Source organism: Poecile atricapillus, chromosome 4 (genome assembly GCF_030490865.1).
Source record: "Poecile atricapillus isolate bPoeAtr1 chromosome 4, bPoeAtr1.hap1, whole genome shotgun sequence".
NCBI classification, from domain to species: Eukaryota; Metazoa; Chordata; class Aves; order Passeriformes; family Paridae; genus Poecile; species Poecile atricapillus.
The window spans coordinates 40686551-40702283 of record NC_081252.1 but is presented as its reverse complement, the minus strand read 5'-3'; the positions used below and the strand labels follow the sequence as shown (position 1 = coordinate 40702283).

Here is a 15733-nt window from a genome sequence, read left to right as displayed (position 1 = left end):
CCGCTTCCCGCGCGCCCCGCCCCGCGGACGTCACTTCCAGCAACAACAGCAGACGTCAGAGCTGCCCTGGCAGGAGTCGCGGCGGCGGCGGCGGGCTCGGCCTCCCTGCCGAGGCTCCTTCCCTGGGCCTGTCCGCCTGTCCCCGCCGCCCGGCCCGCGCAGCCCCTCCCGCCCGGCGCGGCCCTCGCTCGGAGGCGGGCCGGGCTCGTCGCGGCGGCGGTTGGAGCCGAGCTGGCACAGGTAGGGCCCGCGGGTGGCGCGGAGCGGACGGACGGGCGGCGCGGCCAATCGGCAGCCGGGGCTCCGGGAGCGGCCCAACGCGGCCGGGGGGCGGCACCCGCCGGGCCGCGGTCGCCGGTGCCCCGAGAGAGGGGCGGCCGTGCCCGGGCCAGGTCCCGGTGCCGCTCTGCGAGGGGAGGCGCGGCGCGGCTGCGGAGCTTCTCGGGACGCGGTGCGGCCTGAGGCAGCTGCGGCCCGCGGCTCCCTGGAGCGGCTCTGGGCCTGCGGGGCGGGCTGTGCCTCCACCCGCCAGCCTGCTTGCCCCGAGTCGAGGTTGAAGAGCTTTCACATTACGCGGAGGACCTGCAGGCCTCGCTTGAAATGCAGCTGCTGTGAACGAAGCTTCAGCTTGCATAGACTTGCGTCGAAGGAAGGAACGTTTTCCTGTTGGGATAATTGTGGCTGCAAAGCTGGGGCTGTAGGGCTCAGTTACGATGAAGTGGAGAATGTTTATATCTAGAGTGCATGTTGTTTTTTTATTTAATGAAGTAGAATCTAGCACTAATGCAGCATTAGTATAGATTACTTTTAGCGTCCTATCATGCTTGTCAACGCTGCAAAAGAATTTATTATGCAGTAGCAAAGTAACATGAGGAAGACACGATTAGAATTTAAATCAGGCTTTGATAGATAGCAGACAGAGCTAGAGAAGATCAGCGATTTGTAAACAAGCTTGATATTATTTTTACTGCGGTAGTTACTACAGCCAAGCTGTCAAGAGGTTTCAATTATTAGATAAAATTATATTTTAAGTTTGAAAACATGCATTTGAGAGGCATACTGAATCTGCAGATTGGAAATCCATGTTTCAAATAATTTAAAAATACAGTTTTTGACGCCATTACTTAAAGGGCTTTATAACAATGGGTTTGCTTATCTTTTATTATGATGGGCTCTGAAAGCGTTCATCCTGGATTACTACAAAGCTGAAAGTAATTACATGATTGGGAAAATTGTGTGTCTTCTAATAAATGGCATATAAGCTGTTGAGTAGCTACACAAATAGCAGAGCTTGTGCATTTTCAGCAGCTGGTTCTAGTCTGGTTTAAATTCTGTCTCATTTTGTTTCTTCTGTGAAATTTCTTCAGTTGGTCCTTAAAATAGCAAATATATATATATATATATATTTTTTTTTACATTATAGAAAGGCTTTTTATACTATGTTTGCAGTGATATTCTGTGAATAAGTATGTGAGTATCTTATTATCAAGGCTTTATGTTACACTGCTAGGTAAGAAAGCTTGAAAAGATTCTTATTCTCTTGTTTCTGAGCACTAAAAATCCTTACTGCATTATCACTGAAGTCATTAAACTTTGTTTCAGTCACTGTGCTACCCAATACATTTTTGCTTCTCCCTATGTTTTATAGTACTTTATTGACTCTAAGTAAGGATTTTTTATTAAATTTTAAAGGAAATCTGAAGAGTCAAAATTTTCTGAAGCCTAAGGTTTCTTAACTTGCATGGGATATAGATAATATGCTTATTGTTAATTTTGTAGCTCTTCAAGCATGGAAACTTGAAAAAAATCTGTTTGTTTGTTTTTTTAGTGGGCTTTGTTTTCAGTATTGCCTCATAAAGACTGATTACCTGGTCAGCATAACTTTGACAGAACTCACTTTCTGTTTATTCTGATTGGTCCTAAAATTTTACTTATGTGCTGAGTCTGTCTTTCAAATGTTTACAAATAGCTGTCAAAGTCTAATTTGAATTTTATGTCCAGCAGGCTCGCAGATGGGTCAGGGACTCTGGAGAATTGCTAGAAACCAGCAATTGCAACAGCAAGGATACAGTGGACAAGGCTATCTTACCAGGGACCATGGTAGGAGGATACCTGCTAACAATGTTTCCAATACAAGCCATCGCAAACAAGCCCAAGGCGGCATTGACATCTACCACCTGCTGAAGACAAGAAAATCTAAAGAACAAGAAGGATTCATTAACCTGGAAATGTTGCCACCAGAGCTTAGTTTTACCATTTTGTCATACCTGAATGCAACTGATCTCTGTCTAGCATCATGTGTCTGGCAGGATCTTGCTAATGATGAGCTCCTCTGGCAAGGGTAAGCACGAAAAAAAGAAGTTTCACCTGGACATAGTAAAAAATATTAGATATTAAATTTGTCTCAGTAAGTGCTTTTTGTCTTTCTAACCTTAGCAAAGGTTTCCTAAGTTAAATGAGATTGATATAGAGGATATATATATCATTTAAAAACGTGTTATTCTGGATTTCTAATTAGTACGGGAGATTACTGGAGATCACTACATACACAAGTGTGCTTGGCGCAAGTATACCTGGGTATTATCATACACCTGGTGTTTGAGATAGCATGGGGTAAAAACTGGGACTTGTCTTCACTTTTTGTATTAGTTCAAAGTACATCTCAGGTGTTTGTATCATTACTTCTCTGAAGTTCAAGCAGTTGTCTAGCTTAAGCAAGCAAACCTATTCAGCCAAATTTCCAAATGGAGAGATGATAACTCATCTACTACACTTGGTAGCTACTTAGGTATATCTTTTTTGGAAGATGTTTATGGAGGGAGGAAAGAAAAGGTCATTTTTCTCAAGTGAAATTTCTTCAGCCTAACACTTAAAACATGTTTATATATAACATGCACAATTTGTATGTCTGGGAAATAAATAAAGGAACATTCTTTCAGACAAAATAGTGTAATCAAAATGTAATTAACATATTCTTTGGTATTTTTGTTTTACAGCAATAGGAAAGACTCATGAAATCATACTTATCTCTAGAGTAGGTAGTCAACAGAACTTTCACAACATTTTCTTCTCCTTTAAAAGACAGTATTACTAGTGTAACAGTTGGGTTGCTGATCAGGTTGTTTGTTTTCCTTTCATGATGCTCTACAACTCTTCTCATCTACTTCCTTGCCCTGCTGCATTTGAATTAAGCAGCTTCCCTTCCTATCATGCTTTTGAACCTAGCAAAAGGATAATGCAGCATAACTTCTTAGTTACAATTGTTCTGCAGTTGGGGACTGTTATATTGACAGGAAACAGGAATTCTAGTGAAGGATACCAGTAAGCTTCTAACTGTATCAATATGCATTGTACTGTGCTTGGTTCTTGGTGTCAAACCCACCCTAAATACAAATAAATTCCCTAGACCAAAGCTGGAAGATACTAGAGATTCTTAATTGCATGAAGTATATATTCTTAGCATGTGGGGTGGGAATGTGTATTTTCCTTGAAGTTCATTCTGGAAAACCGTTCAGTCATTTTTCGTGAAATTTTTCCAAATAATACTCACATTCATAACCACATTTCTTTTGGTAATGAAAATGTGTCCTGATTTATAAATAAATATCTTTATTCTGTGGTAAATAAAAATCTAAGTTTGCATAATCTCTGTAAAAATCTTCGCTATTCCACACATGTAAGGGTGTGTTTAAGTTTTGGCAGGTATTGTTGTTGCAGTTCCAGACTCAGTCCAAATAAGACCCAGGTTCCAGAATAAAAAACAGAATCTTTGCCATGTCTCCAGTGACTACGGGTTGGGTCCTAAACATTTTTCCTAATTAGTTACAGGGCAGGTGTGTTGAAGCAGAACTACCAGTTCAATAAGGAATCTACAGTGTATAGAAAGGGAATTGCAGATGGTAACATTAAAGGAACCGAGATGAGGGACAGAAACTGATGAAACTGAGATACGGAGTCAGGATGGAATAAAAGAGAAAGAAGCTGTAAAGTTATATTAGAGAAGGATGGGGCTGGATCTAGTCATTAGGACTGGTCAAGAGGACTGTCCAGTTAGGACAAGAGGAAGAAGAGTTGGGTGAAGAAGGACAGATGGGGAAAGTGCTGAATTAATGGCATAATTTTGTGCAGATATGGTGTCCAATTCACTGCACAACTGGGGCACAAGAAAAGAAACAAAATGTTTTAATCCATCATAGTACCGCAGGAGAATAACTTGTCTCCCATGTCGAGGTTCTAGGAGTGCCAGAGGTCTCTGCTATGTGGTTTTTACTATAATACCACCTACTGGGATATGTTTTGAGGTTGCACTCAAATACACCAAAAACCTCTATGAAAAGAAAACATTAATCATATAATTGAAGATTTTAGGAAAAAAGTGGCAAAATATTTAATAACTGTTACAGCAACCTACTTCTAACTTTTTCTATAGTTTAAGTATTTAGCTTTGCAGTGTTGATTACATTTTGCTTCTGTAAAATACATTAAATTCAGAAAGGAATTTTTATAATAGATTAATTCTATTTTCATAGGTTGTGCAAATCCACTTGGGGTCACTGTTCTATATACAATAAGAATCCGCCTCTAGGATTTTCTTTTAGAAAATTGTATATGCAGCTAGATGAGGGCAGTCTCACCTTTAATGCCAACCCTGATGAGGTAAGTGAACTGTTGCTGACAGTAATAAACAGTTACAATAATTGTGTTTGGTTTTTTATAATCATAGCAAATAAAAACAAAGTTCTAATAGGTGTTTGTTTTACTATAGGGATGATTAATACTGAGCTACAGCCATATTCTGGTCTTTTTTTGAATATTGTACGTGTGTACATCATTTACATGACTTGCCTGTTAAGTGCTCTGTACACTTCTGTGGATGCCAGGAATTCATAACCACATACTAACTTAGGAACAAAGCCTAAGATATCCTAACTGAAGAGACAGTGGTGAACTGTAAGAGGATAAAAATGGGCTTACATAAATAAAAATGTTAAAATGCAAAGTGTGAGTTTGGTTCCACTTTAGGCAAAACAGGATGAGGTATAAAGTCTGATCACTTCTATGGCAAACACATTTTCTTGTAGGGGATTTTTACCTATTTCTACTATGAAGGGGCAAATCTTAAAATATGAAAAAGATCCACTGCTGAACGATCCTGAAGGTGTTTGATTTAATTTCTGTGGGTGTTTGTTGTGCATAATTTTTCTTTATAGAACAACATAAATTTATCTTAAAAAAAAAATCTCTTGTCAAACTGAAAGGTTTCCATCTATAAATTCATGTAACTAACTGGAAAAGTCAGTTTCTGCTTTCAGTCTGTCACGTTTCAAAGAAAAAAACAGTTTGAGAGTAGACAGCTTTTGCCTGGGAGATAGACAGTTAATGCCCAAGTGACAGAGAAAGTCTTTTGTGTATAAAACCAGGCTCCTGCTTCATGTTTCCTAGGAAAAGAGTGTACACAGTACCGAACAAAAATGCTGTTAACTTCCTGCATATAGTTACACATACACATGGAAGTGGTAATTGAATAAATCCAAAGTAGAAATAGGATTGAGATATGAAACGAAACACTTCTAGAAGCAAATTTCACTCTGGTGATATGATACAGAAAGTGTGAACTTGTGTTTTTACCAAGGGGTAAAATAAATAAAGCAGTTCGATGAATCACTACAATAAAGTGATTTTGTTTAAGTTCTTGCTTTAGCTCATATTCTGCTTGATTAAGAGACCATTACTTTTATCAGTCACGAACAGATTATTTTGTAATTTCTCTGTTAAAACTCTGCCTTGAACTCTGATACACTGCATGAAGCCATCAGCACCTGACCACTTGAGTGACTAATATTGTTTTTCTGCAGAATTTTCATAAATGTAGTAATAAATGTAAAAGTTTTTAAGTGAGATGCAATATTTAGGTAACTTAGATGTTTTCAGTATTAAGTATATTGCTAGCAGTATTGTCTGTCCAATTTTTTCTTTGTATTTGAATTTGTTTTAACATAATTTTTCACTTAACTATCTCAGATTTTAATGTCCCATTATATTCCAACCTTATTTAAAGTAATCTTGGTATGTTTAAAGCATTTGGAGCCTTCAGAAAAGGCACTTAATAGAAGATTCATTATTTTTAAAGGAAATTAACATCTGCAAATTAGAGCTAATTTACAGCATACTTGAATTAGGTACTAACTTTATTATGCTACTCTTTCTTCTTCATTATGGTTATATTTTACAATAGAAATACAAACACTTTGCTTCAATGAGAGATGAGAACCTCAGGGTATCTCCTAAGGGCTCTGTTCCTCTCTCCCTGTGGAGCGCCATAGCCTGGTAGGAATCATTCAGGGCCTGCGTTTCAGGAGAATTCACAAATACTCTTGCTTTTACTGTTTACAACTGTGATATTGGCAGAGTTATTATTATAAGGACACTGTGACTGAAACATATGATATGACATTCCACTATTACAAATTGCGTCTCCGAATTTTCTGCCAAACTCTGCTTTACATTTGATAACAGACCTGATCAAATTACTATAAAAATAGGAATACTTACAGCCACAGGAGCAAGATTCTCCAAAGGACACCGCCCATGTCATGAAAATGGGTAACCAGGCTCCACAGCAACAGCTCCAGAGCTAGCGGTGGCTCACGGGGTAGGGAAGAGCATCTACACACTTTGTGGTAGGATTCTCTGGTTAGCCATTGTTGTGTGCATGGTGTTGTGATATCTGCTGTAATATAACGTGTTGATTGTGTGCATGAGCTTGCATAATTCATAGCAGGTGCTCACATTCTGCTGAAAGGATGTGCCTAAACACGACATGGAATTTGAAAAAAACCTTCAGTGCATGTTTGGGTTGGATTTTTTGGTTTGGTGGTCTTTTTTTTTTTTTTTCTCCTTTATTTATTTTTTCTTTTTCTTTTCTATTTTTTTCTTAATTTGGTTGATTGGTTTTGTTGAGTTTTTTCATATGGCACTACCATTGTAGCCAAGATTTTGGAACCTGGTTTTTCTTGTCTCTTTAGAGAGAGGGGTGCTTTATTGCTAGCATTAGCACTTGAATATAAGTATGTTGTTTAATCTGCCTACCTGGTTTCTGCTGTATTTTATTTTAAAGAGTGTATGGTATATATTAAATGTTTCTCAGGCAGCACGCATTTCATCTTGTGTGCTTATGACTCAGAATTTGTAGGCAACCAGAATTATTTCCCATTGTTTTGTATCCAGTTTCTAACTTTCTACAAAATACTTTTTCAAGTTTATTACCTGGATCAATGCTATGTAGCTAAAATTGAAACTGAAGGTACAAACAAGAATCTTTTGGTCAGGAAAGAAGATTTGGGTTTTTTTGTTTCATCCTTACTGGTTCTAACTGATCTATTTGATAGTATTTATTTTTATGGACCTTCTGGAATCTGTACTGTAGCAAAACTGTCTTCAATGAAGTTAGGATTTCCTTTACATAGCATAATAATGAAGTACAGTAAGACAGTCCTTATACTGAGCCTGTCTTTTCACTCGTCTGATTGTCTCATTCTACAAGCTGCCCTTAGTTTTTGGCAGGGACACCAGCTTTTTCTGACCTTTTCCTGATAATAAATTGTTAGCTACTTCTATAAAGCTATCCTACCTGACTTTATTTAATTATAGACAGTCTGTAGATGATGGAATGATTACTGTGCTGTATTTCTAAGCAAAGTTCTTTGAAACTTATCCAATTTCATAGTGATCTACTAAGCAAACTGATTTTGAGATGCATTGATTGATCAGGCTGGAGAATAGTATGTGTATGTTGTAGAGGAAATTCTTTTGTGTGATTCATCAAAAAGTTGGAAAGGAACATTGAGCTGAAACCTTTTGATAATTTTACATTAAAACCAGAGAGTTTTAATCTTGTAAATTATTCATTATGGATTCTGTGTAAAATGAAAAATATTTCCACATTCTATTTGTGATTTCTGCCATTATAAGTTTGTATCACTGAGACTGTATTTTAGACTTACAGTGAAAGAGACTGTTTGAAATGTATGTTACATATTGTGTCCACATTTATCACCAAATTACTTGATACTTAGTAAAACGATCATAAAAATTTGGATTATATAATATCTCATCAATACTCTGCATTGTTCCAGAAGATGCACCATTAGATATATTAAGATAGTGTACTTCCCTAGAAAAATGGGAACAATAATGCCATACACATCTAATTATTTACCAATAATGTTAGTGTTACCTAGAATCACCAACAGAAATTGAGACCCTGCTGTACTAGATACTGATCTCAAAATTCCTGTACCATTAACTTAGGATGTGTCTGGTTGTTTTGTATGCATGTCTGAACAAAGATGTCAAAGACAAGTACAAAAGTTTGAATATTAACTGCTGTACTGAAGTGCTCTGAAACTACACTTAGGAAAGAAGATAATCAATGCAGAAATGGAACTAACAGTGAAAAGGAAAACTTTTCCATTTTAGATATCTTGTATGGATATAAACAAATCCAAAGGCTATTGGAAACAGGTATAAAACAAGCAAGGAGCATCAGTGCTGTAACAGAACAGGCTGATGAAACAAGCGTTGTGTGCCTGGAAAAAAAAAAAGAAGCAACTGTAGAAAATAACATACAAAAATATAACAAATGACTTTTGTTGTTACTATTAGTCTATACTTACAATTGTTATTTGCATATATAATTTAAATTAACACTTCCATACATTAATATTTTATTCTGAGCTGTCTTAAATTCAGAGGTAACATAGAGCCACACAGAACAGGGTAGGCAAGTATTCTTAAGGCATCTTTTCTAATTCTCTAATGCAAAGAACATTACAGTGCTCTGAATCAGGATTTTAAAACTACTGTATGTGCTCATTCTGCAGTGTTTCTCAAGTGTTAAAAAGACCCCTTCAGAGCTGGTAGATCATGGCACAGAACAGCCTACCTGACTGCAGTCAAATATTTCCTCAGAGAATCACCAGCTGACTGATAAATAATCTTAACATAGGTTTTAGTAGTGTGTAGGGCTACTTATTTCAGCTAGTATATATGCCACAAGCAGCCATTTTAGCTACCAAAAGTGATTTATTTGAAGCAAGGGTTCTGAGAGGTAGTATTTACAGTGTTATGAAAAGCAGATTCAGTGACGTGCTGTAAATCTTGTAAATAAATTTCATTTGCTGTGACCAAATATTTAAGAACTTAAAAGAGAAATCAGGCTTCTACTGTTGTAAACTGGTTTTGATAGCTTAGGATGAAATAAAAAGCAACTAAAAACAACAGCATGTGGTGAATTATATTTAATTTATAGCCTGTTTACTTGTGAAGGATTTGAGGAAAATGCATTCATAGGGACCTATATTGTCAAGGATTATGTGTGGTGGGGGAAAAAGTAATTAGAGCTAGAGAATAATAATGCAAGACTGTAGCTTATCAGATGGAGATCCTACATTGAGTTGTGAGCTAGTGCATGAGAAAGAAACTGCAGCATTTACTGTCACAGAGAAACAAGCCCCCTGCCTATCTTAAAGAAGTGTTATTTTCATCCTGCCTCTTCTATACTATGCCAGGTATTTTCTGGATATGTTGCAGAAGTGTTTGTTAATTGCAGCAGGAATGCTACACAAGACTTCCTCTTCAGGCCAGGCTTCAGTTTGTATTACCTTAAGCTAAGACTTCTTACTGAAGCAAACACATAAATCTCATTAACTCAGGATGTATGTAAAGGAGATACTCTGCTGCTCATCTTACATAAATTACCAAAATCCTTGTTATCTCCCATTTTTAATTTCTTATTTAGCTCTGGTTCAAGAAAGTACTTAACATTATGTTGTTCATCCATATAATGGACATATTATGAGCTTAAATATGATCTAATTTGAATTGAAATGCAAGCTGGTAGACTTCATTGTCATCCTAAATACCGATTTTTCTTAGAATTAGGGCATAATGCTACTAGATTTTTTTGTTTTGTTTTACCTATCTAAAAACCTTTATATTTTTATTTTAATAAACCACTATTTTAACAAAATAAATGTATCTTGATTAAGTGCTATATATTTTTCTATAAAATTTATGAATTTTTCTATAAATAACTGAGCAAAAACTATGGACTGGTAAAAATTGCTAGTTAATGCTACAGGTGTTTCTTGGCCGTTAAATTGTGTTCTTAAACATATATTCTAACTATTTTCCTGCTTGATGCAACTACAATTTTGCTGTACTAAGTCAGTTCACAAAATGTTCCAAACCTGCACTCTTTTATTTTTTTCACACAAAATTCAAGAGCACTAGGAACTTATATTTATACACTGAATGACAGGTTGATCCTACATCTTTGTCGCTGTAATTTAAACTAAAAGGGCAGACTTACAAAATATTGTGAAGTTTGATATCAAAAGATATTGAAAAAATATTTCAGAAGTATTTTAAAGGTGATTTAAGTTGTGGCCTCAGTACATTATTCTGTGCAGAAATGCACTATACTGCTTATTTTACATTTCAACTTTTGGTGTAGTCAAGATACATTGTACTTAAGTATTGTAACACTTCTTTGTAACAAATGAGAATTGCTCCCTGCTCCTGCCAAACATAATCGGAAGAACTTGGTTAGTTACACTCAGGTTTAGATTTTCACTGTTGAAAAGTGTGAACATTTTTTAAATCCATTAGTTGGGTTTTGATTTCTGAGATTGTAAGGCAAATAGTTTTATTTTTTGAGCTATTTCAATGACCAGAGAGAATCCAGAATATCACTGAAATATTTTAAATTTATCATGTTTATTCTGTAAGAGATGTGTGTTTGGTCCAAGTGTAATACTCTGGAAATCATAATATGAATATAAATTATATGCAATTCTGTGTTTTTAAACTATTTTTATGTTAGGCATAGTGTTCTTATTTATGTGTATGCATATTTATATATGTTGATACTTACCTATGCTTTGAAATCAGCGTGCTTGTGTTTATTTGCATTATTACACATTTAAACAAATGCATTTAATGCATCTATTTGAATGTGATACATTGTATACATGTGAAAACATTACTGTTTCAATGATAGATGTTAAAGACTAAGCACATTATGGCTAAGATTTTCTTATTTGCAAAAATTATGAAATTACTAGTTATGGTCCCTGCAACATTTTAAATACTGTTACAAAAGTATAAAAAGCAAAATACCAATATACACTGTAAAGAAATTACCAAAGAACCATCATGCTTATTATGGGGTTCATAATTTAAAATTTTCTACTATGACTGTATGTAAAATCTCAACCATAACAATAAATTGTTTCTTTGCATTTGATTTATAATTTTAGAGTGTATTCTGCATGTTGAAATGTGATTTAGAGAAGGAGGAATCATTCTGAAAAACAAACCAGTTAATTTGTAGGATTTCATTCCTACATTGTGAAGTACAATACTTGTTCCTAAATACATTATGAGGATTAAACATATTTATATGTACATGTATTTTATCTCAGGGAGTCAACTACTTTATGTCCAAAGGCATACTAGATGATTCACCGAAAGAAATAGCTAAGTTTATCTTTTGCACAAGAACACTGAATTGGAAGAAGCTGAGAATCTATCTTGACGAAAGGTAATTCAAACTTCTCTTAAGACCTTTTCTATTAATTTTCAATGTACAGCCCCATTTAACAATACTTTGAATGTAGAGATAGGCCACTTCAAGGATGTAAAAAGGCAAGAAAATGCAGCTAGGTAATGTTTCTGCTAAATCTGAACAGTTACTCAGTTTGAATATTTATGTGACTGTAACACTTAATATGAATTCTCAAAAATGCCACCTATAAATAATAAATATTAACATCCTCACAAAATATTACATAGATATTTTGCTGCTTTTTTTGACTTGATGTTTTTTTTTCCCTTATGGGTGTTATTCAGAAAAAGTAGTTTTCACTTTACTAAGGGATGATAGCTTTTTAACTAATGTTGAATCATCTAATTACTTGGTTGTCTGATTGGATTGGCTGATTGATTGAAGGTTGCACAGACCTCAAGAGATGGAAAGGACCATCCTCTTGGAGACATCAGGAGCTGCAGAAGGGAGCACTCTCCCTGCTGTAGCGTGCTGTTCTATATCCGCAGTGCTTTCTCATGCCATCAGGTTGGCGTAGGGCAGTAGCATGAAGGAGAAGGAGAACAGTAACTGCACCTGAATAGGAAGAACAGACGGCAAACAGCACTTCTAGCAGGAATCCTCTCCTGCTTCTCATCTTCTTCAGTCTGTACTACTAAAGGAATAAAAGGAGTCTGTAGTGTTATTACCACTGTCAGTCCTGTGCTGTAAAACCTGAGATTTATCAATTTTTTAGGCAATAATAAAAATACAAAAACCATCTGACGGATGAGATTGCATTAGTGACTCCTACTGCCATTTATCTTCGATTCATAAACAGAGTATAATCAGGCACTAAATGTAAAAACTGATTTTTTAAATGTTGAAACTCACAAACAACGGAAAAATCAGGTAAAAAAATATTCTTAGGTTCACTTCAAATTTGCCTCCAAATTTTTTTCAACTGTCTTTTGCACATCTGGCAATATAGATGTGGTCTGAACATTTCATTTGTGTATGTGTTCAGTGCAAAACACTTGAGAACAGCACACCCTGATGGACTTCCATGGGCAAATTTTGCCTAGCTGAAGCCTGGTTTTTACAAGACACTCCTGCAACAGCTACTTAGACATCAAAATGTGTGACATACTTGTATCTGTTCTCTTTGCTGTCTTTTTTAATGGTTTTGTCAAATTTTAAAGGAAGCAAAGCCTCTATGTAGACCTTTATTGAATGGACATATAAACTTTGAGTTCTGATTCATGTATGTTTTTATAGTATTTGGCTACAAATAGGCAAAGAACATGTGTTCATATTATCTTTGTGCTGTTTGTGATAATTTTGCCTTTTAGCAAAATCAAAAGCTCATGTTATTCTAAAGCTCTAATTTTTATTTCAAAATCTACACATTTTCATATTTAAGCAGTTAAAATAAACTTTTCTAATAATACGGGTTTTTGTTCTGCCAGGAGAGATGTTTTGGATGACCTTGTGACGCTGCACAACTTCAGAAATCAGTTCTTGCCAAATGCACTGAGAGAGTTCTTCAGACACATTCACGCTCCTGAGGAGCGTGGGGAGTACCTTGAAACTCTCATAACAAAGTTCTCTCACAGATTCTGTGCTTGTAATCCTGACTTGATGAGAGAGCTTGGCCTTAGCCCTGGTAAGCAAAAATGAGCAGTGGATCAGTCTTTATGCTTCTGGATGATGCTACTCTTTCTGATAGTTTTAAAATCAGCACCTAAACAAGTATTTCTGAAAGTACAAAATGGTTCAGTATAGACTTATCATTCCACTTGCATTGAAAAAAAACCAAAAGAAAACCAAACGTACAGATTCTCTTTTTAGCTGATTAGTTGGGTTTATTTCCATGTTATCTTTCTTTTATTTTTGTCTGTACTTTGTGCTTTTTTCTTTTCTGAAGTTCCTTTTGCAGAATCTTACACACTTAGTATTTTACCTTGTGAATAGTCTCACAGAAATGAAAGGGGATAATGAGCCACATTCAAGTTAACAAGCATTTCTGATTGGTTGGGGAGGGCAGTTCTCAGCAGTGCAACTGCTTACGTATTTAAAAGACAAGCTTTTGCAGGATGTTTGTTTTAGTTTACACAAACTTCAAGAATCTGTTTAATGAAAATGTTTAAAGCCCTGAGTGGCTTTTGGATTATGTAGAAATATTAAGAGATTTGTGAATTCTCATTTGTCAGTGTGCTGACATTATTACTTTTAAAGTTGCTGTACTTAACTTATTTCACTGAGATACCCTTCTGAATAGTTGTATGTATATGTGTGCATATATATGTATATATAGATAAAAAAAAATATGAGCCTAGATGATAAAGACCATACTGTTCTTAGGGAAAAATACTTTTAATGATTACAGGTTTTTTTTTAAAACTTTGTTTATTTGTTCTCTCTTGTCTAGATGCAGTTTATGTACTGTGTTACTCTTTGATTCTACTTTCGATTGATCTAACAAGCCCTCACGTGAAGAACAAAATGTCAAAGAGGGAATTCATCCGAAATACGCGAAGAGCTGCACAGAATATTAGTGAAGATTTTGTAGGGCACCTTTATGACAACATCTACCTTATTGGCCACGTGGCTGCCTAAAAGCACAATTTGCTAGCACTTAAAATTTGTAATTTTCAAAAACTACATCAATTCAAGATATTGATTATTTTGTAGAGATGGGGGTTATTTTAGTGCTGGTCATTCTAACCTCTGTATGCAATCAAAGTTGTGTGTGTAAGTGTGTGTATGTGTAAACGACCTTTTCTATCTGTTTACTGTGGGAACAGGAGGATTTTTTTTTTCATGATTTTTTTTTTTAGCTCTGCACAAAACAATGCCATTAGTCTGACACAGCCATTTATGAATGTTAAACTGACATTACAGTCTAAGCTGAAAAAGTGGTGAATCTGTGCATTAGATCTGCTTGAAACTTTAATAAGCTCATTCTTTTTAGAATACCATGTAATGTGTATATATTTAACTAAAGAGATTTATAATCATAATTATTTTATTGTAAAGTATTTTAACTAAAATTTCTCCTTTTATCTCTTAAATTAGTGTTTGACTTTCGTTTGCATTTTTTTTACAATGCTGACTACCTCAGATACTTAAGTTAGAGGAACATTGGTCTGAACAATAAAGTTTATTCTAGGAGATAATAGAACACTTGTAAAATATCTAAGCTGGTATTTTATACTATATTTATTAACTTGAATCAGCATGTTGCCAATCTGCTATTCACTCAATTTTAAGGATTACAGGTTTTAGATGAATCCTGATGCCATACTGGGGTAGCCAGGGCAAATCATGCAGTGTACAGAGAGGTTTACCATATTTACATGCATAACCTCTTCTGCAGATACCATTTTTTGGGAAACTGGGCAACTACAATCACCTATTCAGCGCAGTAAGCAAGAAAAAAACTGAACAGGGAAAGTGGTAGGAGTGAGTAACATGTTGCTGCTTTCAGCTGGTTTCCTCGGTTGAGAAGTGTCAGTGATGGAAATGCCTTGGCAAATTTATACCAGATGACTTGTTGCTAAAGCTGTTAAAAACTGACAGTGCAAGATTAGAGCAGTGACTGCAGGATTGGAGAGCTGCTCTTCAGAGTCAGATACTGAATTACTTTCTAAATCTATCATGTAGCTAAATTTTAAACAGCTCTAAATTTGTGGAAATACTTCAAAAATTAGTTAGGTTGCGTCTTGACATTTTCTGAAGTGTGGAGATTAGCAATAGAACTGCTGTTCCATGTGCAGGAATTGAATGAGGATTTGCCTAGTTTTTGTTCAGACAACTCACGGAGCAGTGCTTCTCTTAAGTTGACATAAATGAAGTTGAAGAGCTGTTTCTGATTATGTATGTTTACATAATATTCAGCTATCAGTAGCACCTGGATACATCATGGTAACAAGTGTATTCTTTTTCCCTACCATACCTTGAGGTGAGGTGGGAAGGTATTCTTAATCTGTAAAACAGAACTAATCTAAGTTTTTATGTAGAAAGCCTATTGCAGACAAGAATTTAATTCAGGAATGACCACTCACAGCCATGCACTTTGCCTATGCTGCTGCTTTCTGTTTGGCACGTAGGGAGTGTTATGTTTATTTTAGATGTGAGAAGGAC

At 35.9% G+C, this 15733-nt stretch overlaps 1 protein-coding gene across 3 annotated transcripts; it reads left to right on the top strand.

The window, feature by feature from the left end:
* The first annotated feature begins 23 nt into the window (after window positions 1-23).
* On the top strand, window positions 24-14661 carry FBXO8 (F-box protein 8). 3 transcript variants are annotated; one of them, XM_058837209.1, is made up of 6 exons: window positions 24-240; window positions 2002-2341; window positions 4530-4656; window positions 11487-11605; window positions 13057-13253; window positions 14019-14661. In XM_058837209.1, exons 2-6 carry the CDS (start codon window positions 2013-2015, stop codon window positions 14204-14206), a joined length of 960 nt encoding a protein of 319 aa, XP_058693192.1. In that variant the 5' UTR covers window positions 24-240; window positions 2002-2012; the 3' UTR covers window positions 14207-14661. The 3 variants fall into 3 exon arrangements, with proteins under 3 accessions (XP_058693192.1, XP_058693191.1, XP_058693193.1); XM_058837208.1 differs by having other exon boundaries at window positions 64-240; window positions 2005-2341; XM_058837210.1 differs by lacking the exon at window positions 24-240 and adding an exon at window positions 274-451 and having other exon boundaries at window positions 2005-2341.
* The last annotated feature ends 1072 nt before the right edge of the window (window positions 14662-15733 follow it).

What these genes read in the sequence shown, in the direction of transcription:
- FBXO8 (XM_058837209.1), top strand. Translation starts at nt 2,013, where the DNA reads ATGGGTCAGGGACTCTGGAGAATTGCTAGAAACCAGCAATTGCAACAG. An exon ending in TTAATGCCAACCCTGATGAG is followed by an intron (nt 4,657 to 11,486) that starts GTAAGTGAACTG and finishes ATTTTATCTCAG; the next exon opens with GGAGTCAACTACTTTATGTC. An exon ending in AGAATCTATCTTGACGAAAG is followed by an intron (nt 11,606 to 13,056) that starts GTAATTCAAACT and finishes TTGTTCTGCCAG; the next exon opens with GAGAGATGTTTTGGATGACC.